The 25,103-nt window shown below is 43.5% G+C and overlaps 2 protein-coding genes across 2 annotated transcripts in view; both read left to right on the forward strand.

The window, feature by feature from the left end:
• JADE3 (jade family PHD finger 3) overlaps positions 1-6,483 on the forward strand; it is a 64,303-nt gene extending 57,820 nt beyond the window's left edge. Inside the window, exons 11-12 of the mRNA XM_030963219.1 lie at positions 1,419-1,536; positions 3,025-6,483. Of these exons, the coding sequence (XP_030819079.1) occupies positions 1,419-1,536; positions 3,025-3,917 (1,011 nt within the window). The 3' untranslated portion in view covers positions 3,918-6,483. The remainder of the gene's footprint in view (positions 1-1,418; positions 1,537-3,024) is intronic.
• A 7,145-nt stretch (positions 6,484-13,628) lies between these two features.
• On the forward strand, positions 13,629-25,103 carry LOC115901745 (regucalcin). The gene is made up of 7 exons (XM_030944679.1): positions 13,629-13,676; positions 14,097-14,262; positions 17,022-17,204; positions 18,476-18,691; positions 20,139-20,270; positions 24,023-24,177; positions 24,888-25,103. The coding sequence occupies exons 2-7, from the start codon at positions 14,100-14,102 to the stop codon at positions 24,936-24,938; spliced, it is 900 nt and encodes a 299-aa protein (XP_030800539.1). The 5' UTR covers positions 13,629-13,676; positions 14,097-14,099; the 3' UTR covers positions 24,939-25,103.

Raw genomic sequence — 25,103 nt, forward strand, 5'->3', positions numbered from 1 at the left:
GTGACTTCAGCTTCAGTTGAGTAAATGTTTTAAAAATGAAGAAATTTATTTGACCCACTGTAGAAGTAATAAGTGATACAGATGAAATGAGAAAAAATGTTACTTTTATTAAACAAAAAATAAGAGTAAGGCTTGTTACCACTTGGAGGCTGCCTGTTAGGTTGGCCTGTTGGGTAGGGGTTACCTGCAATTTCCAAGTGCTTAGAGGTAGGTAGTGAATGTAAAAAGGTAATAAAATAAAATAGATGTGATGAGGAGAGGGGAAGTAAACGCAGAAGAGAGGTAATGGGGTTGTATAAAAGGGGAAACAATACTGGGGAGAGAACAACATGAAGATACAGGAAGATTGTTGGAGCCAAGATTTGTACTTATCATTATAACTGTTGTCTTTAATCTATCATAATCAATCTCAGATCTTTTCCAGGACTGCTTTAGATATAGAAGTGTACTTTAAAAAAAAATATAAAACCCATAACATGCCTCAGATGGAGGGTTGGTATTTGGGGGTGGGTTTTTTTATTTTTCAAGAGACCATGTCAAGCTTTATGTTTGATAAATGTTTGGTTTGCACCAAATATTGAAATTTATGTACTTATTCTGAGTGGAGGGAATTCATAATTTGAAATGCCTGTTTCCAAGTTTCTGAACTTCTTGTGCCACAAGATTTTCTATTCTATCGTATCTTGGGATAAATATAAATTTGGCAATCTTGGAATTTTGTTTCTAGGTAAAGAGATTCCAGTTCTGAACTGATGGAACTGAGTGCTAGGGAAAGTTTATTTGGCAGATACTTTTCAACCAGCGCCTACGCTGTTTCTGTGTTTTGAAAGCACTTTTAGGTGTTTATCAAGAACTTCCAGTGTCTCTTCTTACTCTTTTGCCTTAGGTGGAAATGTTGCTATTAACTCAAACAAGTAGAATTATGTGGAACTGAATCAGAATGGTTTGGGTTGGAAGGGACCTTAAAGACCCTCTAGTTCCAACACTCCTGCCATGGACAGGGACCCCTTTCATGAGACCATGTTACTCAAAGCCCCATCCGCACTTCAGGGATGGGGCCTCCTCAACTTCTCTGGGCAACCTGTTGCAGTATCTCACTGTAAACAATGTCTTCCTTATACCCAGTGTAAACTTACTCTCCTTCAGTTCAAAAACATTACCTCGTTTTCTGTCTCTAGAGGCTCTGGTCTCTGTGTCTTTTTTACAATCCCTTTTCATATAAGGAAAAACTGCAGTGAGGTCTCTCCAGAGCCTTCTCTTTTCCAGGCTGAACATTTTTTTAATAGTTAGGTACATTCAGTAATATTCACAAGAACTTTACCAAGGGATTTTGCAAGTAACGTTGTTGATACAATTTGTAAACTATGTCTGGATTTATTTTCTTATTGCCTTTTAAGTCTCCTGTTATTCCTCCATAGGTAAGAAATCTCTGCTACATGGTAAGCAGGAGAGAGAAACTGAAGCTGTCCCACAGTAAAGTACATGAACAGGTCTTCAACTTGCAAGTCCAACTCATTAATCAGGAAATTGCTGCAGGTAATCATATAAATGTAAAATATTTATAAATCCTGCCTGTATTTAAACTAAAGCAGTGTATTCTCTTTATGTTCCTGGTTAGTGCTTTTAACATGTAAAAATGCCTTTAAGAATTTTCTTCAAGTACATAGTCAATCAAAGTAGCAGCACAGAACTCTATAATTGCTTAAAATATTTATTTGAATATTTCTTTATGTTATGGCTGTTTCTGGTATATGCCTATTGCTTATCACTGTGGCATCCAGATAGCAGAGATGAGCTGCTGGTTTTTGCACTGTTGGGCTGCTAGTGTGTGGCACTGGTTCCCCACAGCAAGCTCCACCCTGCTGGTTGTTTCTCCAGCTGAGAAGGCTTTTTTGCTTGCTGTCACCAGTTGGTTCCTTCAGGCAAGAGAGAGTGACTGATGGGAATTGCTGCTGTTCTCATGTGCCTTGTGCACGTCATGAGCAGCACAGATTTCTTACTTGCCATCTGCATTTGCTCTCCTTCTTCCCAAAAGAATTTAAGTACTCTGGGTATTAATAGGGACTGGTAACTCTTTGGGAATGCTGAGGTGCCAAACCCCACTCTGCCCTTTGCATTTACAGCAAGTTTTTAAAATAAGGAACACAGCATTTGGAAAGAGGAAAAGCATATGCATACCAGTGTAGTTACTGGGATTTTTTTTTTAAATAGGAAAGGCAGCTATATTTTTGTGTGAAATTAAAATCTCTCTGGTCTTTCAAGATACATACTTCACTGGTTTAGGGTGAAATCTTCCTGCTTTTTTTTCTGCCCCTGAAACATGGATAGGTTTCATTAGTACTGATGAGGGTTTTTTTTTAAACTGTTTTAGATCAGACTAGTACTTCATGGAAGCAGTGGCACTCTGAAGCTCCTTGCTTTTGTGTAAATGCATTTTATTAGAAATGTCTACTAAGTTTATTTAATATCTTTACAAATACAAGTGGTTTTTAAATACTTATTATAATAGCTTGATACTTGCAGTGGGCGCTGTATGCATGTATTACCACAAACAACTCGTATGTTGAGGTAAAAAAACTTGTAAAGCTTAGAGAATTTTATAATACAAAGCAGAGAGTTGAACTAAGTCCAAATTGAAACTCAGTTTGAAGCATTGTTTTTTCTTCATCCAAAACTGAATATGAACCTTTTTTACAGCTTTGTTGGAACAACTTCAGTCATATCTCAAAACTGGTTCAATTCACTGGCTTAAAGCACTGTAAAAAGGGCACATTGTTGTTTTTAATGGAAATATTTAAATGCTTACCTAAATTCCACAACGGTGGATAATTTGGAACAGTTTGGTTATCCTAGCTTCTCCTTTGTGTCCTAAAATAATTTCACACTAATTATTTGCAAATGCTTCTTACTGTTGCATGACCATATAATGGACTATAAAACTTGTAACAGATGGCAAAAGAAATTACGCTTTTTAAAAAAGCCTTTTTTCTTTTTCTTCTGCTTCTTCACCTCTTTCTCCTGTAGGCCATACCCTGACAAGTGCACTAGAGAACACACTGTTCTACCCACCTCCCAGGATCACCCTGAAGTTAAAAATGCCCAAATCAGCACTGGGAGACTGCAAAAATAACTCGCTGAAGCCTGGCAACAGACCGCTTTCTCCTGACAACAACAGCACTGTTTACAGCAAACGGAGTGTGCCAATGTCAAAGGAATCATTTGAAATTAAAGCAAAATCTTATGCCAGGTATCAGCACGACAGCAGAAGTAATGGGCTGCTGGCAGGGATCGGCAAACCGCGGAGCGAGGCAAAGGATTCTGGCCCCACGCAGCTGATGGAGTTTCACCGGGGCCAGCCTTCCGGGAAGCCTTTAGCGCTCCAGGCTGCTCTGCATGGACAGTCTTCCATTGGGAACGGGCGGCTGCAGCAGGAGAACTCAAGGCTGGTGTCCAAATCCAATGGTCTGATGGGCAGGGCAGGAGATGTTAGCCAGAGAGACAGCTCCAGCCAGACATCCTACGAACAAGAGTCCGTGCTCACAGCTCACTTGGCCAGCCAGAGTGGATTCCGCAAATCCACCATAGAACATTTCAGCCGGTCCTTTAAAGAGGCTACCAACAGTCTGGTGAGGACCACGGAAGATCTCCGGTGCTGTGAAAAGCCAACGAGAAGACTTGCAACAAAAGATCGCTTGTGGAGCAAGCAGACGCTTGAAGGTGCTCCATACCAGGACAACGATGGCTACTGTCCTGACTTAGAGCTGAGTGACTCTGAAGCAGAAAGTGATGAAAACAAAGAACAAGTGAGGTTACGACGAAGTAGCTCAGAGAGAGAAAGCCCTAGTAAGGACTTTGGAAGAGACTGTCACAATAGAAACAAAAAGAATATGATATCTCACAGTTCGGTACAGAGGTGATTAGAAGCCCCCACGGGGTAATTCAGCCTTTATGTATTCCGGTGTACCAGTGCAAAGCTCAGCATCAAAAGGTTCCAGAAAATAGTCTAGGACCTATTTAGGAAGAGCTGCAGTAGGGGATGGGGGAGGGGAGAGAAATCAGAGTAGTTTTGTTCAACTGTGAATTGGTTTGCAGTCTTTGCAAGGTTAGCTCAGTTATCCACAAAGTCGTGGAAATTGCGTGTTTTATCAGAGGGTAACATCTGGGAGAGCACAAAGTGGTTAATTGTGCAAAAATTCAGGAAACCGCTTCCCCCTTCCCAGCTTAAGTGCAAGGCACTGTGTTCATGTGGAGGCAGTCTGGTGGTGGTGGACAGGTTTAGAAGAAGTCCTTGCATTGCTGTAAGGTGTTGCAAGAGACTGCAAACGGAGACACTGAAACTGCGTTGTTATGACACCTGCAGTGTGGCTTTGATCCAGCAATGCACTTGCGGATGTGTTAGGAAGTTAAGCACGTGAAAAGTCCTGCTGGTTTCCCCCGGGAATGTTTGTGCTCAGCTATCCGGGCACATGCTGGTGTGCTCTGCTGGATCAGGCCCAAAGTGACTACTAAGTGCTGATCCCCTTCTGCAGGAGGCTTTGAACTGCAGTGGCATTTGCAGGCTCCCTGCGGAGGGTGGAAGCAGGCGTCGCTGGCGCTGCCAAACTCGCTGACCTCTAGACGTGCCCCCCATTCCCTGCTTTTGCTGAAGGTTGTGTTTCTCTTCACAATAATTCGCTTATTTTGTAAATATACAACTTCTAGTACTTCAGTTTTTTTAATCTCTGTACATAGATGCTTGTTGTGGGATGCACTTGTACATATTTTACCCAGCTAACAAGTACAGATGGCTAATTTTGTGGATAGTGTTTACAAAAGTAGATGTACTACTTCAAAGAAAAATGCTATTTGACACTTACATTTAAGCAATCACCGGTGATGCCAGGTTCCTCTTGAAACTGAGATTTCATATCCAGAGGTGTTTTTACCTGGTATTTTTAAAGTCAGCTGAATTAGAAATAATTTTAGCTGAATTTTTTTTCAGGTGCAAATTTTCAACCCTAGCTGCCTGAACACAGGCATAGGAGTCTTCTGGCATCTAGGTCTGTAAAATTTTAGCCAGTCATCATTTAGACTATGATGGTTTAATTAAAGACGGTTTTTTTTTAATTCCTGAAAATCTACTATTTTATTTTGCTGCTTTTCAACCTCTAGATCAGTTGCTGTTTCCCAGTCTAACACGTTTTTGTATGTCCTTTAAAATCAGCAGTTGTTAAATAGTGATTATATTTCAGCCAGTACTGACTGAGGAATCGAGAAGGGAAGGGAATTAATCCCTTTCTGTTTGTTTCAAAGACAGGGGATTTCTGTTTGAATGCAAACTAACTTCTTGTTTTACAGATGGTGTTGTGTTGATCAGCAAAGCTACTGCACTATTTTTGTCTGAAATGCTGTACATTTCATAAACACACAACATCCTCTGTCCCCACATCACTGGCTGAAACGAACCACAGGTTATGTAGGGCACGTTGTACAGCTCTGTTGAGGGCTCAGTTTTGTCTACAAACAAAAAGGTGTTCCCTCACAGCGTGAAGATGACTATGCAGGATCTGAACAGCAGCTCGGTTTCGCTTCATAGTTTTAATTTATTGCTTTTAGGTTGGGAAATGGCAACGACATTTTAAGATTTGTTGTAAACTTTGAAATCTCCCTAGTTGCAATAGGACTAGCAGGTCAGGGGCTGGAGGACTCTTCAGAAGTGAAATCATTTTTTAAAAAGTATACTTGGCCAATCTGCTCTGTTTGCTTCATGCATCTTAATTTTTTTTTTATTTTTTTTTTTTTTACTTCTTGATTTTATGTATATTTGTGTAATTGATCTTTCTAGAGCTGTATCTTCAAAATTATTTGATGTAAATATGCAGTAGCAATTTAGGTTTCCACATATTTTATTTTTATGGGAAATGCTTTGTGTTCTAAGCCATGGGTCATTCAGAATAAGTAAACAAATGTCTGTTCATTTGTATTCTGGTTCTGATTCTCTTAGTTCTCCTTCAATATTTATTAGTAATCCTCTCTCACTGGCCATGAAATTTTATGAAGCTTTTATTAGGAACACTTATCTGGGAGGTCAGCAAAGTGTTCATGTTATTTTGTGGCTGGAAGCATATGACAGAAGAGAGGGAAAATGGTGCTTCAGCAAAACTCAGCGTTTCTGCTCTTCTGGGGTTATCAATTCAGTTGTTTCCAGTCTGGGCAATGGTTTTGCTAATTTTTACATGATTTTAATAGACATATGAAGGAGCCCTTGGTTATGTAGTTCTCAAGTATTGTCCCCAAAGTGCATTTGCTAGTTTTTATTGTGCGTTCAGTGGCTAACTGTTTGAAGTATTACCTCTTAACCTTATTTGTCAATTTTTTGTTGTGTTTTTGCATTTTGTTTTATATATATAAATATATATATATTCAATTTTCCAAGATGGACTCGGTCTTTTTCAGATGTCCCCTTTTTACAAGTACTTTTTCATTAAATTATGAAACTGCTAACAATATTTTCATTTGTTGTGATTTATTCAGGGCTTTACCCTCTGTGTCTGGCAGGTTGTAAAACTCATCAGTACTGTGTCCATCAGGAGTAAATTATTTCTGCCGATTTGGCAATACTTTAACAAGTTAAGTATCCAGGAAAACCCTTCCCCTTCAGCCTCCCAAAAAAGAGTCGCTGAGCACTAATTTGCTGTGTATAGGAAATAGTGCAAGCCTGGCTTTTGTTTCTGCCTAGCTGAGCAAATGTAACAGACCATTTGCTGCCCTGGCCTTCCTTTTCAATGTATTTGCTTATGCTGTAGTATGGCTGGTTTTCCCTGGTCGGACAAAGTGAGTTACAGAGGAAGAGCTGTAGCCGGGCTTTCTGTCTGATCCCTCTTCTGCGCAGCTGAACTCCCACCAGCCTGCGTGCAGAGGACAGAGCGGGGCCAGCCCTGGGTTCCTGGGCTCATGTTGGCTTCACGTGGGTTTTACCCGACCTTCTGCTGTAGTTCCCCCTGCTCCCACAGGCCGGTGCTGTGAGGTACCTCACTGGCACAGAGGAGCTGCTCCCTGGGCTAGAGCAGGGAAGAAGGAAGAATGAGAAGGTGGAGGGAGAGGTGCTGGGCTAGCTGCACAGCTGATCCCATTGCATCCCTCCTGCTCTGACTGGCTCTACAGCTGGCAGCCTTCAAGAAGGGTGGGATTTGCAGTGTGGGTGTTGCAGGCAGCAGTGACCCTCCTGCCTGTGATGGCTCTGGCAGCAGCAGAGTGAGTCAAAGATGAGCAGCCAACAACACCCTTGTGGGCTGGCTTAAGGACTGGAGTGACTGAGCAGGTGGCCCCAGGCAGGCTGGAACTGTAGCTAAAGAAAGCTTGGGTGAAATGGAGCCCAAATCCCTCAGCTGAAAAGCAAGCAGGAGGTAAAAAAAAAGCAGAAAAGGCAGTAAAGGTGCAGACAGAAGGAAAGAAAAATCAGCACTAGGAAGAAGCAGTAAACATTGGCCCTTATGTACCAGCGTTTGTTGTTATTCAGGACCAGGATTTCTTCTTCCCTAAAGGCATCTTGCAACAAATACCAGCAACAGACTTCCTTGTTGTGACTTTCTGACTGGTGGCTTCTAATTCCCTCTCCACATACAGTCTGCTTGTGGCTGGGATGTGGGAAAGACAGGGCCAAGGAAGGAGATTGGTGTCCCCGTTAATTTGGAAACAGCTACTATTTGTAGAGTCTTATCAAATAACTGTGTGCTTACTTGTTGATGGTAACATGGGCCAAGGGCTAAAGGGGCTGCACAGTGGTTCTGAGCACCATCATCTCTGCATTTATGTTTCTGTGCTAAAAGAAATGTTTCTCAGTTACAACTTGTGTGTATCACTTGTGGAATGTTTTCTTTGCACCATGAATCCCAAACGATTGAAGGAGAAATTGACAAATGTTTGGCTATTAAATGTAAGCCTGAAACATTCCCTTGATTTTGATGGGGTTGCTCTGATGACCTGGCCTGGATGTGCAGGCTGTACTGCAGACTCGTGGTGTGGATGTGATACCTGGGAGGGAACCAAAGCCTGCCTCTGCGAGCTGCCAAGATAATCCAGCGAAACCACTCATTCTCATCTTGGGAATTTGGATGATCCCAGAACTTGTGAAGGTTTAACACTGCAGGGAATTGACACATCTATTAAGAGAATAAGCTTGTGATGCGAATTAAGGAACAAAAGCTGCTTGCACAACCAGGGAGCTTGGCATGCAAGGGAAAAATACCGGGGAAGGGCAGAGATGGAAAACAATGGTGTGCCTCAATGCAGCTTCCTTAGGAAGAAGTGAAGACACACAGACTTCTGGGCTCTGGTTTCATGAGAGATGCCTTGCTACTGCTGCTTCTGAACCTTCCTTTTACAGCAGCTTCATGGCTGAACACATTTCCCACTCCTGAGGTGAAACTCCATGGTATTTACCTCTTGCAGAGATTATTCTGGGATAACTGCTGTCAGGCTCTGCTCCTAACCAAGTGAGTGCATCTAGTGGGATGTGGCAGGAAGATTGAAGTGACTGCAAGCACAGACTTCTGAAAGAAAATCTTACATAGCAGTTGGGTAAGTTGTTTGAAAATAGTGGATGTGCATGACTGTTTCTGGTCCTCAAGTTCACCCCTCTGCAGAGAGCTTGCATAAATTTGTGTGACCACGTGGCTGTAGAAGCAGCCTCACATATTTGCTCATTAATTTCCCTGCCTCTGTGTATGCAGCTTCCAGATAAACTTTCTTTTTCCAGTAGGCTTCTTCTGTCTGGGACAGCCTCCTGGATCCACCTTGCCCTGCCCTTTCTCTGGGATTCTTCTTTTGTTTTAGGTTGGGCAGACCCTCCCTGCCTTCCATTGCTTTCTCATCAGACTTGGAGCTGGGTATCTGCCTCGCCTTGGCTGCTTTATCTGATATACATTGTTTTAAATCTCCGGGTAGGTTCCATGATGACATTTTCATGGTTTCTTTTGGCTTAAACATCCTGAAGATGTTTTTTTCTGGTTTCTGTTGTTTTTCCTCAGGTGCTGCCCCACCCACCCTATCCTGAGGAAAGAGCACTGGGGAGCAGGACACAAGTGTTTTGACAGTTTAATAAAGTTCCAGAGTTGTTCTGCTCATAAAATTGGTGGGTCAGTGTCCTGAGGAAGGATTTAAAACTTAGCTCAACAGCAACATAAAAGGAAGGTGCCATCAAGAGATCTCCTGGTCATCTGAAAGCTCTTGACCTTATGACAAGACTTCAAGAGTAGTACCTATAAAAGAAGTGTTATATGCCACTTGGGAAAATGGCTCTGGTTATACCTTGGGGAATGCAGGCTCTGGTGAGGGAATGAGTCATCTGAGGGGGAAAAACACCTCTGAACTAGCCCACCCACTTCACCTGAAACCACAGTGTCTGGTTGCATTCCTTTGTAGTTCCTTATCTCAGAAGGGTGGTGCTGGGTAATTTGGGAACCCCTGTCACTGGCATTTTAGGCTCCATTTGCATCTGGTTGAATGGAACCTGCCCGAAGTGCTTTCTCTCCTTAAAACTGGCTCAGCTATTGTTCTCTTGTCTCCTCTAAAATGAAGTAGAAGCATTGTTTCATCTTTTTCCTCATTAATCATTATACAACAAGCCAGACATCTCTCCTGGTTAAGGGAAGCACAGGGGCTGAAAAGCTGGATGAGCCAGGTGATGCAGATACTAATAAGCAAGTTGTAGTTTACACTCGTTACAAATGGCTGGTACATAAACCAGGCTCCTCAAATTGTCTGGTTGAACATCTTAAATTAAAGCTCTGTGAAGTCACCCTAAATCTGCAGTTAATTTGAAATTTAATTTTGATTTGGCCAGAAGAAGGATTTGCATGCCTGTAAGCTGCAAACACTGAAAGCACTGTTGCTAGATCAGTTATTTGAATGAAAGATGCTGCCTGTTGCAAGTCCTGGCTCTGTTGCATGACCTCTGTAGTGACTATAATTTTGCAGCTGCTGTAGCACATATCAATGCTCTTTTTTTTTTATCCTGAGGCAAGCAAAATGCAAATCCAGGTCACATGGGGTACAAAGACCAGAAAAGTAAGGCATTAATGAAAAATGTCTTGGCTGTGCTCCACTGAAGAATGCTTTCTGAAGCACCCTGTTGCCCAACTGCTCCCAGTACAGAGCAGAGGTCTGGAGAGGCACAGGCTGGGAACTAAAGATTTGTGAGGCAGCTTCAGGCAGCAGAAACCTGCACTGGTTGGTGCTCCCATAACAAAGAAGTTGGAGGTGTGAGAGTGTGAGGGTGTCCATGAAGCACTGGGGAGACTGACTGCAGTGGGAAGGGTCACACATTTGCTTAAGCATTGTAATCTTTAGTGAGAGATGCTTTTTCATGAGCCTGTGGCCTGTACAGAAGGAATTGTGCTGAAAGAAGTCTGTGTAATAAACTGTAATAAGTAAAGGGTACGATTGTCATTTTTGTGAGAACTGGTTTTTAAAGGCTAAATACTTCAATATGACTTCATGGTGATTTGGTGCAATCCTTTGTAGAAAAGATTCCCTGTCTGAGCTTCTTAATCCATTCTGCATTAACTTGTGTGACAGTGGTGTTAGACACATAAATTAGTCAATGGGCACAAATCTGCTGGTGCTGCCTTGTCCCAAGCAGACATTTGCAAACAGGAAAATTGAGTACTTTGGCAAATGTTTTATTATGTTTAAATAGGCAACTGTGATCATCCAGACTAGTAAGCAATTGAAACTTCTCAGCAGTTTGATCTCTCCTGGAGTTACTCATTGCTTGCTAACAAATAAAACTTGATCTGGATACACAAGCCAATTCCAAGAATTATACTTGGCTGCAAACAAGTGCATGGCAGTGCCAACTCTTCCTTTCCAGTGAACTGATGGCAGTGACTGATTTCATGTTTCTACCTCTGCTCTTGCTCAGTGTTTTATGCTTGCCCCTCCATCTGTGCACCCCCAACACAGTATTATCTGCTAGTGGAGAATTCCCGCATGCCCACGCTGGTTGCCCTAATGGATTTAACAAGCTTGCACTGACATAGTGGCTCTTTGGGTTCCACAGTCCTTGGCACAGTCCCTGCTCTCAGTTGTACCTTGCCCATCTGCTGAGGTGGCCTGACGGAGGCAGCTTTTGGGATACAGACAGCTGATACACAGCATTTGCACTTCATACTAGCCATGGATCAGGCCTAGAGCTCTCCTACCTACAAGCAGGAGGAGGACTCAGTAGTAAGGAAGGAAAAAAGACAAGGATTGCTCTAAAGATGAAGAAATGGTAGGATCAGGCTCATAAAAGAAGACAAGAACAACTGCAACTTTCCAGGAATGAGCAGAAGTGAAACCTAGGGTCTATAGTGCCTGAAGTAGTCCAGCAGCTCTTCTTGCCTACAGTCATTGAGGGTGGGGGGGATTTTTCCATCTCTGTGGTGCTCTGGGCTGTTCTCCAGAGCTGCTGAGTGTTTCTTGACTGGCAAGAAGGGTAATGGCTTCTGGCAGGCTGAGGGAACCTGCAGGCTGGGGGAGAGGTATGACTTCACCCTACAAGGCCTCCCACATCACAGATCTCCTCCTTGTGTTCTTCATGGTTGTAGATAAGTAAGAATTCCACTTCCCTGCTCCCTCCCACCATGTGGAATAAATGCTAAGCTAGCAGCGTGGAAGCCACAGAGGTGCTGAGTTAGCTCCCTATCAGTCAGATTTGGCCACACAGTAGCCTGTGGCTGCAGTGCAACAGTGGGAAGTTCCCAGTGGGAAGGCACAAGGCAGTACAGTCTTTGGCAACCACCTCTTCTGTGCTCTTCTCTCCCACGGTGAACTTGTACTGGCAGAAGACTTTATCTGATGCTCTCTGGAAGGCACCCCCACCACGGATTCCTCCCTGCTCTACCTTTCAACAAGCTTGGATTAGCCAATACAGAGAAGACAAAGCAGGGGTGCTGTCCCATGTAACTAGAGATCCAAGCTCCAAGCACATGGCACAGAGTTTGTGTCGTAACCCAGTGCTGTAACAGAGGCTGTTCATTTTCTCCCAAGGTGTGTGCCAGCACACAGCTTGTTTTGATGCCTCCAAACCATGCTGGCAAATGCTTAAGTCAGCAAGGAACAGAGACTGCTGAGGTGGGTTGAGGGTGTATCTCCTGCTGCTGCTGGATTCAGTGAGCTCTTGCATTGTATCCCAAATGGCCTTGTAGTGTGCAAAAACAATGGGAGAACAGTAAATGTGGCTAAGCTTTGTAAGAAGCAATAATTGTTCTTCATTGTACTTAATGAATTCTTTGATTCTTTGCATATGGGGTTTTTTTGGTTTTTTAAAAATTATTTCTGAATCTTTCCATGTTGTGAAGTGTATGGAAAAAAGAAGAGAGATGTGGCACTTTTTTTCTGAATGTTTCTCTGCATTGGTTGTTGCTAATAATTTGCTTGCCTCAGGTCTGAGATGAAATCCTGCTATTTGTTGTACATGCAGCAGTAGGACAGAAAGAGAAATTAATTCAATGCTAAGCACTGAAGGAATACCATGGAAGCCTTCTAACTGCTCACATAAGGTGACAATAAGTTAATGAACATAAGTTAATGAATATCACATCAGTACTCCATCAGAAGAAGCCTACATGAAACACATGTTGGTAAGGTCATGTAGCCCATGAACTTTCCAAAGATACCACTAATAGAAATAAAAATTAGCAAGTGAAGCCTGGGCTGTGACCACCTGCTTTATGAATAAAAGCAACCAAATAAAATATTAAACAGGATATAATTGCTGCAAGGAGGGTGTAGGATAAGGAACAGATAAAATCTTTAAGAGGAGCTGGGTGGGAACTACCTCCTAAAAGACCCTGCTGGGTGCTATGGGATCACTGGTGTGCAGTGCCCCTGGAATAACTGGGCTGCTACATATGCCAGCTGGAAACTAGAGTCTGGATGGGGAAGAGGCAAACTTTGGAGCAGCTGAGTTAATTCTGGTTTATGGGGACACAGCAGCAAACCAGCCCATGCCTGCCTTGTGCTCCTGAGTTTCCAGGTGGAGACACACAAGGTCACTGAAGCCACTTGATGTCACTGATCCCTGTGGGGATCACAAAGTCCAAGTCAAAAGGCTGAAGAGGAGACCTGGAATAAAAAATGTACCCACTGCTTTGAGACTTGAGGCCTGGGAGCTGTAGTGGCCATCGCACAGAGATAAGCAGGCGCAACAGACGACTCTATCTGCAAATTTTGTTGCCAGCTGTTTGCCTCCTGCCTTAGGAAATTTTTGAGACTAAACAGCACGGGGAGTAAAAGAGGACAGGGCACGCTGAAGGCCCGGGATATCTGGATAAGCAAGGTGCTGTTGCAGGAGCTGTGAAGGATCCCTGGTGCTGAAGTCAGGGCCAAGTCTCCCTGGCCACCTCCACCAGAGCAAGAAGGCAGGGAGAAACCAGGCCTTGAGGGAATCACCCTCTCCGGGGGCTGAGAATCTTAGCCATCGTAGTGGGAAAGAAAGCTCTTCCCCCTCTTCTCCCTCCCTGCAGCTCTTGGAAGAGGGGTGCCGAGCCGCTGCTGCTCGGACAGCCGCCCCCGCTGGCTCCTGGGCTGGCCGTGGCGGGAGAGGAGGATCCCGAAGGGCCCGGCCGCGCAGCCCGCCCCTGCCGGGGGTACCCAAGGAGCGCTATAAGAGCGGCGGGAGCGGGAGCGCTCCTGCTGCGCGCTGGGAGCAGGTACGGCCGGGGCGGGCTGGGGGCGCTTCCTTGCTGCTGTGAGGTAGTGATATTTGTAATTGCTGCTCTTCTCTCCCTTGATGACTGGCAGGCAGGGTCCCGCACACGCCTGTGTGTGCATGACACGGCGGCACACACACACGCACAGGCACACACAGACACACAGACATAGACACAGACAGACACACACACACACACACACGCTGCGCCCCAGCAGCCGAGCATGCGAGGGCGGGCCCGCGGCGGAGCGGCCTTGGCCTCCCTGCGCCCGCCCGCACCCCGATTTCATTTTCCCTCTCCCTTTTATTATTCCTCCTCCTTGGTTTTTTTTTCCTTTTTTTCTTCCCCGTTCCCGTTGGTGGCTCGCTCCCCTCAGGCCCGGCGGCGCCGGGCTGTAACGCGGTGTCGCTTCCCCCGCAGGCCATGTCATCTGTCAGCATCGAGTGCGTGGCCAGCGAGGGCTGCAGGATCGGCGAGTCGCCCGTGTGGGACGAGAGGGAGGGCGCGCTGCTCTACGTGGACATCACGGGCAGGAAGGTGTGCCGCTGGAGCCCCGTCACCAGGCAAGCACAGGCCATTGCCCTGGGTAAGGAGCCCTGGAAAACCCTCCCGGGGTGCGGGAACTGGCGCTGGGACTCGGGCTCTGTCCCTCGGCCGCTGCACTGGCTCAGATCCGGAGATCCTTCCCTACAGCCTGGGTTTCCTCGGTTGCCAGCACACTGGGAGACACTAAACACAGACCAGACCTAGTCCTGGGGACTTTCCTTATGATTTTTTAGTACTGGGTTATGTTTGATCTGTTTCTTTTCCCTGTAAGTTGTCCTCAGCTTGCTCTCTTTTATTTGTACTTTGTCCCAAAGTTCTTCTGTTGGTGCCTAGTAGTTCTGATGTGAATGATCAATGCTCATAACATTTTCTGTATTGAAAGATGATTTCCAATAATGCTTTAAGAAGTTGGTACTTTTTTAAGGTAGCAGTGTCACCAGCTAGAGTCTCAATGGTTCAAGTATTTTTTCCAGAAAGGAAGAGATATGCTAACTCACATTACAAAAGGATTGCAGATTTACTGCGGGATGTGATAGGGTAAATATTCGTGTTGGGAGACAGCTCCTCAAGTGGTTTCAGTACAATTTATTATTTTCTCATGTTCAATAGCACTTGGTGAAAATCAATTTTGCCTACCTATAAGCTGTTCTCATTATTCACTGTAACTGACCTGGGCTTATCTGCCTTCCAAATTACTGTAGTTGCCAATTTCAAGATGAGAGAAGGCCTGATAGTGATTTTGGAAGTGTTGCTTCCCAAACTCACTTCCTCTTAGCTTAGCTGAGGGAGTGTGCACCTCCCTGCCTTTCCCCCAAATTGATCTCCTCTCAAAGGTGTAGTCTTTTGCTTGTGGCCTCTCTGGAGATATGGAAGGGAGAGCAGATGAAGTAGCTCCTGTTTTTCTTTTTTTTTTTTTAATTATTTCCTCTCTTTAGTAATAAAATAGTTATGATTAATAGCTGTGTCTTCTGGAATGCCACGATTAAAAGGGAAAAATAAAACAAACCCCAAACCAAAGAATGCCATGAGATTATAGTAGTGGGCTTCCAAAGTGGAAACTAAGAGAAATTATTCATTATTAAAGGTTTTAATAAGAGAATTACAACAACCCTGTGATTAGAAACAACTTCAAATGCCCTTTATAACTTTACAGGGGGAACACCATGGTTGCATAACTGGGCCTGGAGGGGAGACCTTATGGTCAGTTTCCTCTTGGGTTCAGGATGGTGCTGTAAATCAGTCAATTCCTGCAGATGCTGCTTTCACAAAGCCCTCTGGGGTCACAGCAGCCTGAGCTGGGTGCATGGGCTGAGGCACTCCTTGTGCTGGGTTTGTGCAGTGAGCAGTGGGATGGCTCTGTCCTCATGCACCCCTTTCCTCTGGGGTGATTTGTCAGGAAGGTGTGGAGCTGTTCTCGTGGCTGCAGGGGCACCTGGATGCCCAGCACCTCCAGTGGACAGCTGTGTTTGGGGGCTGCTCCCCCCGGGGTGGGAGGAACGCCCTGGGTGCTGCCCAGGAGGAAGGACTCCGCCAAGCCTTGGCCCCAGGCCTTTTCCTGGGAGAACAAAAGTAGACTTGCAATCCCGTGCTCTGCTAGGAAACCCCTGCTGCTGATACAGGCAGAAAACCACTGTTATTAGTGTGGTTACTGGCAATGCAAAGAGCAGCAAAGTTACAGCACGTGGCAGGTGCCACGCACGGCTGATGGGACATTGCTGCTCTCTGTGCTGGCATGGGAAGGAGGAGTGGCACCCCAGTGTGAGTGAGCCCGGAGCACCAGCAGCCTCAGCTGCTAGAGCTGAGCTTGCTGTCAGGTGTCCATCTCCAGTGCTGGGACATATAGCATTCAAATTTCTGTCACAGTGGTACTGCTGCCAGGGCTCCAGAGGGAAGGGGCGTCCTGAGCCGTGAGCAAACAGCTGGATAGGTGCAGTTCCTCTTGTCACCCAGTGGTGTGGCTGTTTGTGAAAGTATTACTTAATTATACCCCTGCAAAGCTATAAATACAAGAAATGTTTCGGTTTTAAATTAGAAAATTAGTGATTAGTCTCATTCACAGAAAATACTATGCCAGACTTGGTTGCCCTGCCTAAAGTTATTTTTCCTTAGATTGCATCTGATTGTAGGCTTTTACAGAAATGTTGTCTTTGCACTCACTGTTTTCTTTTACTAATTCCTTTATAATAACATGTAATTGAGGTTTATGCATAATAGCTCAAGTGAAATCATGGAAAGTGAGTGTGAACTAGTTTTCTGGTTTTTTTTTAGCTCTTGGGGAGCTCTGCCACTCCCTGGTGTGTTTTTGGTGCTGCTGGAGGTTGAGTGGCACAGCAGTGTGGTACAGGGGTGTCTCCCCTGCCCCGTGTGACCTGTCCCAGTGCATAGATACTCTGCCTCCATCACTTCACGGCTCATTTACACAGGAGCCGTGCTAAATAAACACCGTTGCCCTAGAGCTGTTGTGACAATTGATTTTTCCCTTGGAGAGAGGAGAACCCACACAGTAAGCTATTGAAAAAGCATATGTTCCTGTCCCCATTTTTATACTTATTTTTTTCAACAAAGCACCTAGCACAACTAGGTGCTGGTAATGATTATAGTTCTTGGTAGCAGTGGTAATACTCAAGTTCACGTGACATAATCTGTTTCTATGTATTTAAACGTCAGTTTTGTTGGTAGAAAAGTAGGTTGATTCTCGTGGCTGTGGTTTTGCTGAGTTCAATTGGCATGTCTAAAGTGGGCAGGAAAGAAATGTCTCTTCATAGGACATCTCACTTTTCAATTCCACCCCGTTTCCAGATGCTCCTGTGAGCTCCGTGGCTCTCCGGAAGTCTGGGGATTATGTCATCACCCTGGGAACCAGGTTTGCTGTTTTGAAATGGAAAGAGGAGCTGGTAACCACCATTACTCAAGTGGACAAGGATAAAGCAAACACCCGGTTCAATGATGGGAAGGTGGATCCTGCAGGGAGGTATTTTGCGGGTATGCTGCAGTCTCTTTCTTCCCTCTGGTGCTGGCTGGGTTTTGGTGATAAGATGCAGTGATCAGTTGTAGATGCAGCAAGTTTTCCTTCACAGTTAAATGGTAGGGATTCTTTTTTTCTTCAAACAGAGCTTAAATCCATTTACAGATTTGTTTATATCACCTGGGCACTATCTAATCTAGACTATTTTGTTAAAAAGAGGCTGGCTACACCGAGCCTGCCTAGTTTAAGATACTGGCCTTGCCTCCTTCCTGTCAGCTGCTTGATTTGAAAGGTGCCAATAGAAAATTCTTTTCCAGTGGGAAATTTATTATATTGTGTGGTTTGTTCTCCGTAACTCAGAATATTATTTCTAAAAACTAAGGGACTATTCATCCTGGAGATGAGACGGCTCAGGGGATCCCACCTGTATGTATAAGTGCCTGACTGAGGAGGGAGTAAAAGAGATGGAGGCCAGGCTCTGCTCACTGGTACCCACTGAAAGACCTGAGGGAGCGGGCACAAACTGAAACTCAGCCGATTCTGTATGAATGTAAGGAAACTCTTACTGAGAGTGACCAGACAGTGGAACAGGTTGTCCAGAGAGAGTATGGAGTCTTCATCCATGGAGATCTTCAATGCCCAACACTGCTGGGGGGAGCCTGTGGTGTCTGACCCTGCTCTGAGCAGGGTGTGATCCTGAATGATGCCCAGAGGTGCCCTCCAGCCTCAGCTGTGATGCTGTCCTCCTGATTTTTAAAAGACCATTCTGTGGTTCTGTTGTGTCATTCAGTCCCAAGACCTGACTTAACCTGCATTTACCCAGCCTCTCAAGAGCTGGCCTCAGCTGCCAACTTCAAGGTGTAAAGATGAGATTTGCTTTAAAAAAGGCTTTAGTGTGAGACTCATTCTGAGGGAGGAGGTAATTTTTTTCCACTCTCTCAGCTCTACAAGGCATTAAGATTTATTGTAAGTTAAATGCTGACCACACCTGTCTTAACATATGAGTGACTGAATAAAATATTTTGCAGGAATCATGCTGTACACCATTTCTGCTGCAGAAATATTCAACAAAAGAACAAAGGCTGTGTTTTGCCACCTTCTGCTAAAAGCAACCACTTTGGAAGTCTGCATTTTTCTTTTGCTTTTAACTCAGTTTCTTCCTCAAATTTCAGAAGCCCCCCCTTTCTCTGCTGGCAGTGTGATCACTATCGTAGTGAGAGGCTGTCCCCAAAGCTGGAGAAGAGTCTGTTTGTTCTGAACCTGCTTTTTGCCCTTTGGCTGTGCGCAGGTACAATGGCAGAGGAGATCCGTCCTGCTGTGCTGGAGAGGCGCCAGGGCTCTCTGTACACGCTCTTCCCCGACCTCTCCGTGGTGAAGCACTTTGACCAGGTGGACATTTCCAATGGGCTGGACTGGTCGCTGGATCACAGAACCTTCTTTTACATTGACAGCTTGTCCTACTCGGTGGATGCCTTTGATTATGACCTCCAAACTGGAAAAATTGGTATGAATGCTTGTATTCTAAAGCAACTGCTTGTGCCTAAAGATGGTGATGTTTGTTTCTGCTCTGGTTATTACACAGAGATGATCAGAGTTTTGGGGGACGAACAGAAGCCATATTAACCTCTGTCTGCATAGGCTCCTGGCTCAAACCAGTCAGGGTCGTTTGGTAATCCTATGAAGTATTTAAATTGGCACTTTGAGTAACAATCTGTACTACTGTAACTAAACACAAGGCGTATCTGATCTTGCAGTAAAAAGGACAAAGTGTATCTCATCTGTCTCTTCCTGTGGCTGCGTGTTTCTTGTTACTGGCAGCACAGGCAAAGTGACAGCAAGCTTGTAGTCTTGCACAAAACCTCTGCCAGCTTCTCTAGATATTTTTTCACTCTTCACCCTGTTTTGTTTTTTAAATACAAGCTACGAAAGGAAGATTCTGCAGAAAGAACAAGGCAACAACGGTACCAGTAACTCAAAGTTTCCTTCATTAATTTAAAACAAAACAAAGCCTTGAGGGCTTCTACAAGCTTGGGCAAAAGAAAAATTCCAGTGACTTGGACTAGCAATTTGCTTTTGAGTACATAGGCTGCAGTATTTTGCTTTAAAAGAACCCGGTCAATTTGATGTTTAGTTTTAAAACTCTGAATTTGAAGTAATTTTGGATGTAGCTAGCACCTTGTCCTAATGTCTCTCTGCTATAGCTTACAACTGAATTTTTCTCTAGGAAATAGGGTACTTCTCTCTCTCACTCGTTCTTGCCCGCTCTTTCTGTGGGCAGTCTGACAATCCCCAGCAGCAAAAAGGAAACTCATTAAAAATATTGCTGCATATGAGGAACATTGAAGTTGTCAGAGCATAAAATAAACAATGTTGGAAAGTTGGGTTTAATAGTGGATAAAAGTCCAGATAGAGTTGTTTGTTTTTTGGTCAATAGTATGCCTTTGAAATGGATGCTTTATCCCCAAACTCTGTGTTTATGTAAGCTCTCAGTTTATAGATCTGAAGGTCAGTTTTGTGTTGAAATAAAACTGATTATTGGCACGTTCCAGCAAACTGTTTGGAAAGTCTCCAGCTGGAGCAACCTACACTTGAAGTTATTCAAACTGCTTTTAAAACAAGTAATCAATTTTATGAATATATTTAACATGAATTTATTTGGTTATTCATTTAATATTGTAAGTAGGGAACACGAGTGGTGTGCTAGAAATGAATGCCAGAAAGAAGGATTATGCTTTCAATGGATAGAAACTGATCCACAGGCTTTCATGCTGAGAAACAACTGTCTCAGGAAACAAACAGGGTAGCAGACACAATCTATTTCTTTCAGGGGAAAAAATCTCAGGGCCTCAGCACAGTTTTTGAAATAATAGTACAAATAACTCTGCTGGGCTGTGACTGATAAAATTTTAACAACTGTCTCACTCAGTTCTGTGGTTTTTTTTACACTGCAGGCAACCGTAGGAGTATATACAAACTGGAAAAAGAGGAGAGCATTCCTGACGGGATGTGCATTGACACAGAAGGCAAACTCTGGGTGGCTTGTTATGATGGTGGGAGAGTGATTCGCCTTGACCCTGAGACAGGTAAGTCCTTGCAAAAGATGGACTGGAATTTTGTGTTAAACAAAGCAAAACAAAAAAAAACTCCAAGAGAAGAAATAAAAACAAAGAGTGAGGGGTGGAGTTTTTTCACCTCACAGAAATAGTGTATCTGCTCCTTTTTAAAAACTGTGCTTTTTTCTTTTTTTTTTCTTTTTTCTTATACTTTCAAACAATTTTATGTCCTTGCTCTCAAAAATTACCTTTGTAAATATGTCTCCTTTGTTCCCAGCATCTGTTGTGCTGGAAAATATAAAGTCACTAAGGAGACCATCATTCTGCATGTGAATTGTTTGTGTTGGCATCTCTTGCATCCTCCAAAGTTAAGACCAGTGGTTATCTCATTGATAAATGGGAAAGATGACTTAAAACCATTTTTGAGTCTTATTTCTTCAGCTTAGTGTATTATTTTGGGCAGCCCGCTGGATTTTATTACAAGTCCCACGGGACACTGATGCCAACAACATCTTTTTTATTGTTGGAAGTTACTTGCACGATCAATTTTGCAATGAAATAATTAAAAAATGTTTAATGAATTCCACAGCATTTTATCATTCCCACAGTAATGTCTTGGGTGTGCCCATTGTCTGAGTCTCTTGTTCATTGCTGCTCTCATTTGGACTCTAGTGATGTGCCAGGGATGATTTACTCTGGGTAGAAAACACATGTAAAGCACTTAAGGGAAACTGAACCACATTCACTGCAAAGGGCTTCTGGGTGGGAATGGGAGCATGATTTTGTCAGATCCCAGACAGCACAAGTTTGCATCATGCAGCAGAAAAGCAACTGCACTGGGATGCCTCTGGAGCCTAGCAGAAGGCTCAGGGTTTTGTGGGACTGTGGATTCAGGGATGCCAGTGCCTTGTGTGCAGTGTGCAGCTGACCCTGGCACACGTGCACCAGCCTTGCTTCTGACTCTGCTGGAAACCTCTACCATTTCTGAGTCTTTTTTCTTCAGATTAGTGTATTATTTTGGGCAGCCTACTGGCTTTTATTACAAGTCCCACAGGACACTGTTGCTTTCCCCCTCACCTTTTTATCTGTACCCATCCAAAGTCTTGCCAACCTGTAGGACTTCTCTGGTTGTTCAGAGTCTACACTCCAGCTTTAGGAGAAGGAAGCTCCAGTTGGGTGATGCCAGCAATGCTGGGACTTGTTTCTGGACCCACATCCTCTCACTCTGGTGGTCAGAACACTCCTTGGTGACCAGCCCTCTGAATCCTCTCCTGGGGTAGTAGATTCAATAATTTTTCCTCTCTGATTCAATGTTTCTGCCTTTTTTCTGTCTTCTGACCTTTTATTTTCCTTCCTTTTTTTTTTTTTTTTTTTTTTTTTCACTTACTTTCCTTTTCCTTCTCCCTTTTGGAGATGTTTTCATATGGGAAAGGTAGAAGGAATAGTGTCCATTAGCAGATGTGTAGGGATAGCAGGAATATTGATGGCAGAGTACATATCCCTAATGCACTCCCAGTCTTTAACTATGCTCACAGATGGATGTGGCACTGATGTGTTGGTAGGGCATTTCTCAGTGTACTTCTCTTCCATGAACCTGTTCCGTCTCCCCCTCACCCATGTCATAGCACCTGCAGAGAAGAGTGTTGTGAAGTTTCACAGGGTAAATGTCCATGTCAAAAAGAGCCACCTTTTTTTGCGAATATCTCATGCTTACCTGCCCTCTCATGCTATCATTTTAAAGTAATATCTAAAATCTGCAATTTGTTGAATTCTGAATGAATTGTAGTTATTTAGGGAGATAACCCAGTCAGGTTTGAAGAGAATTCTATGAGAGCCTGCTTTAATGCACAATAGCCATTTAGTGTGGCTTGAATGGCTGTCAGCCAGTTGCAGATACATCCCCCAATAAAGAGCTCATCTAAAGCACGTGAGGGATTTTCAGGTTTCAAAGATAACAAAGCCTGGACTTTGTTTTTAGGGCAATGGGACCAGGAAACTTGTTTGCTTGGCATCTTTCCTAAGTGAAGGTTTTGAGGATCAGGGTGAAGCAGCTTTTCATGTCTAGGCTTCTTTAGCAGAGATGGCTGCTGCCTTTAGATTGAGGATGTGCTACAGGGAAAGGCTGATGGCTGATCCCTGGGGTTTGCAGAGGACTTAAGGGGTGTCTAATGTACATGTTACCAAGTCTTGTCATAGCTTCTGGTCACTCAGTGACCCGCTAGTTTTATTCTTTAAATTGGAATCCTACAATCATTAAAGCTGGAAAAGACCTCCAAGATCATGGAGTCAAACCATCAGCCAGCACTGCCAAGTCGACCCCTAAACCATGTCTTTAAGTACCACATCTACATACTTTTTAAATACTTTCAGAGATGATGATCCCACCACTTCCCTGGGCAGCCTGTTCCAATGCTTGACAAGCCTTTTAGTGAAGAAATTTTTCCTATTGTCCAATCTAAACTGCAATTAAATATTTTATAGTTCTTCCTAATGAAGAACTATAAAATATGCTATATTTTCAATATCATATGACTTTTGTAGTGTCAAAAAGATTTGCTATATTTGTCTCTTCAATAGAGACCAAGCACAGAGATAGATAGATTGTAGAGCATCGAGGTGCAGATTTTCTTGAAACTCCAGGGAGACACCTCAGAGCTTTGTAAATGATATCTTCCAGGCTGTTATCCACTGAAAGCACTCTACAACTGCAACCAGGTTCTATCCCCTTGTCTTTGGGGCTCATGCCCCTTTTCCTACAATCCATGCTTTTTCCTTTTGAATGCCCTTCCACTCACTTTCTCCCAGACTTGGTGTCAGTCAGTTTCTAGGGTTCCCAACATCAAAGTTACTTTCTTGCCATTTCAACACATCACTAAAGTTAGTTGCTGTAAGGGGACCAAGCCCTTTGCACATGCAATTGGGAGGACAGAGAAGTTACACATGTTGTAAGGAAATTCATGTGCTTTAGCATATTTCTAGAAAGAGAAATTCACTTGTAGGTACATAAGATAGGCATAATGGGAATAGGCTGTTATTGTCCAGGATTAGAAGAAGTTTTGGAAAAATCTGCTGCAAGATGTCTCAACAGCCTTCTGGTTAGCACTAGAAGTTATCTGTTCACTACCCTCATTAAAACTGTCATTATTTGTTGGCATAATAAATGTCTAGTATTATTTATAGTAGCACTAATTTTCTATAAACATCACACATGTCCCATGATCCCTGTTTTATGCAAGCTTGATTTGGAAGACTGTTGAAATTTCAGGAAAAACTTCTAGGAATTAACCTTCCTTAACCGCAGGCAGTAGAGGTGTAGCAGGAGGTACGCCTCCGTAGCGCTGCATGAGGTCTGCTCGCTCCAGGCTGCCTTTGTAGTTAAAAGTAGAAAAGTCAGCAGGTCTAGGGCGTGATTCATGTGACCTGTTTTAGAGAGGAATTCTATCCCATTTCCATTGACTCCATGGACAGCCTAGATGATGAGCTCAGATACGTGTTTGTGCTGTGGATGTTAGCATTTAATTAGAGGACAAGCTGGGATTGAAGTGGGATTTGTTGGTGATACCTGAAACTGAAACTTGTCAAATGATACGTCACCATCAACAGGATTCACAGAAGTCTGGTTTCTCCCTGTCATGGTGCTCATCAGTCAGGATGGGACCTCTCCCAGCCCTGGTTTCCACTTTTGCAGAACATCTGGCTCCACAACAGTTATTTGTGATAATTTGTTTAAATTTCTTATTCTAAGTTGACAAACAGGAAACACCATGCATGTTTTCCCCCAGGAAAAAGACTCCAGACTGTGAAACTTCCTGTAGACAAAACAACTTCCTGCTGTTTTGGAGGAAAGGATTATTCAGAAATGTTTGTGACTTCTGCCAGTGATGGGATGGATAAAGAGTGGCTTTCACGGCAACCACAGGCTGGTGGGATTTTCAAGGTGAATGATACTTTCTCCTTTCATTTTAGAAGGCTATTGTTTCACTCCTGATTTTTTCAGGTAGCAGAACTCCAGTTGGCAGTGGTGGGAAGCTGGAAAAGGCAGTTGTTAGAACATTGGTCATATATGTTAAGCTGTTATTTGTATTTTTTGTTCCTCTTGCTGAAAGTTAAACGCATTTAGAGATTTGAAGATACTTCAGGGTTTAAACTTTGTACCAATGCTGATAGTGCAAATTGTCTATGCAATCATCTCTTTATACTTCTCCCTCTCCCAACACTGTTTGCATTTTCTATTTATGGGTAAATAGAAGGATGGGTAAATACTTACATATCTTAATCAGTGGCAGATCAAAGCATCTGCTTTTATTTACTTTCTAGTTAATTATCAGAAGTTATCTCTTTAAAAAATTGTTCCACTGGGATTTGTTTTAAAGCCCTGCTTGTGAACTGCAGAATTAAGGCTTAGCCGTATCTAAGAGAAGAGGCTTTTGGGGAATGGACTCTGGCCTGTGATTACTGAGCTTTAGAGAAAGAGCATGCATTGAAATTCCAGTCTGTGATGAGCTGATGTGTGCAAAATATAGTAGGATATCAAGCTGGAGGATGCAGTCCTTTTCTAAATTAAAGCATGTCTAGTTTTTTAAGGAAACCAAGTGCCTAATAATGGTGAATTATCACTCTAATTTTTTTTTCTCTGTGTTTTAACAGATAACAGGACTGGGGGTGAAAGGAGTTCCGCCATATCCATTTGCAGGTTAAATACACTCTTCAGAATGGATTACAGAGGGCTGGCATAAGCAAGACAAGTTTGAAGGTCTTATTCTGGTGTTCAGCATCTTTTGCTTGGAAACCATAACACCATTATAATATTTCATCAGGAAAGGATGAAAAACTACTGAAATACATGGAATATTTTAAAACTGA

Source organism: Camarhynchus parvulus, chromosome 1, assembly GCF_901933205.1.
Source record: "Camarhynchus parvulus chromosome 1, STF_HiC, whole genome shotgun sequence".
NCBI classification, from domain to species: Eukaryota; Metazoa; Chordata; class Aves; order Passeriformes; family Thraupidae; genus Camarhynchus; species Camarhynchus parvulus.

Coding starts and splice junctions, on each gene's coding strand:
- LOC115901745 (XM_030944679.1), top strand. CDS start 14,100: ATGTCATCTGTCAGCATCGAGTGCGTGGCCAGCGAGGGCTGCAGGATC. Junction 18,692..20,138: donor CCTCCAAACTGGAAAAATTG/GTATGAATGCTT, acceptor TTTACACTGCAG/GCAACCGTAGGAGTATATAC. Junction 24,178..24,887: donor AGGCTGGTGGGATTTTCAAG/GTGAATGATACT, acceptor GTGTTTTAACAG/ATAACAGGACTGGGGGTGAA.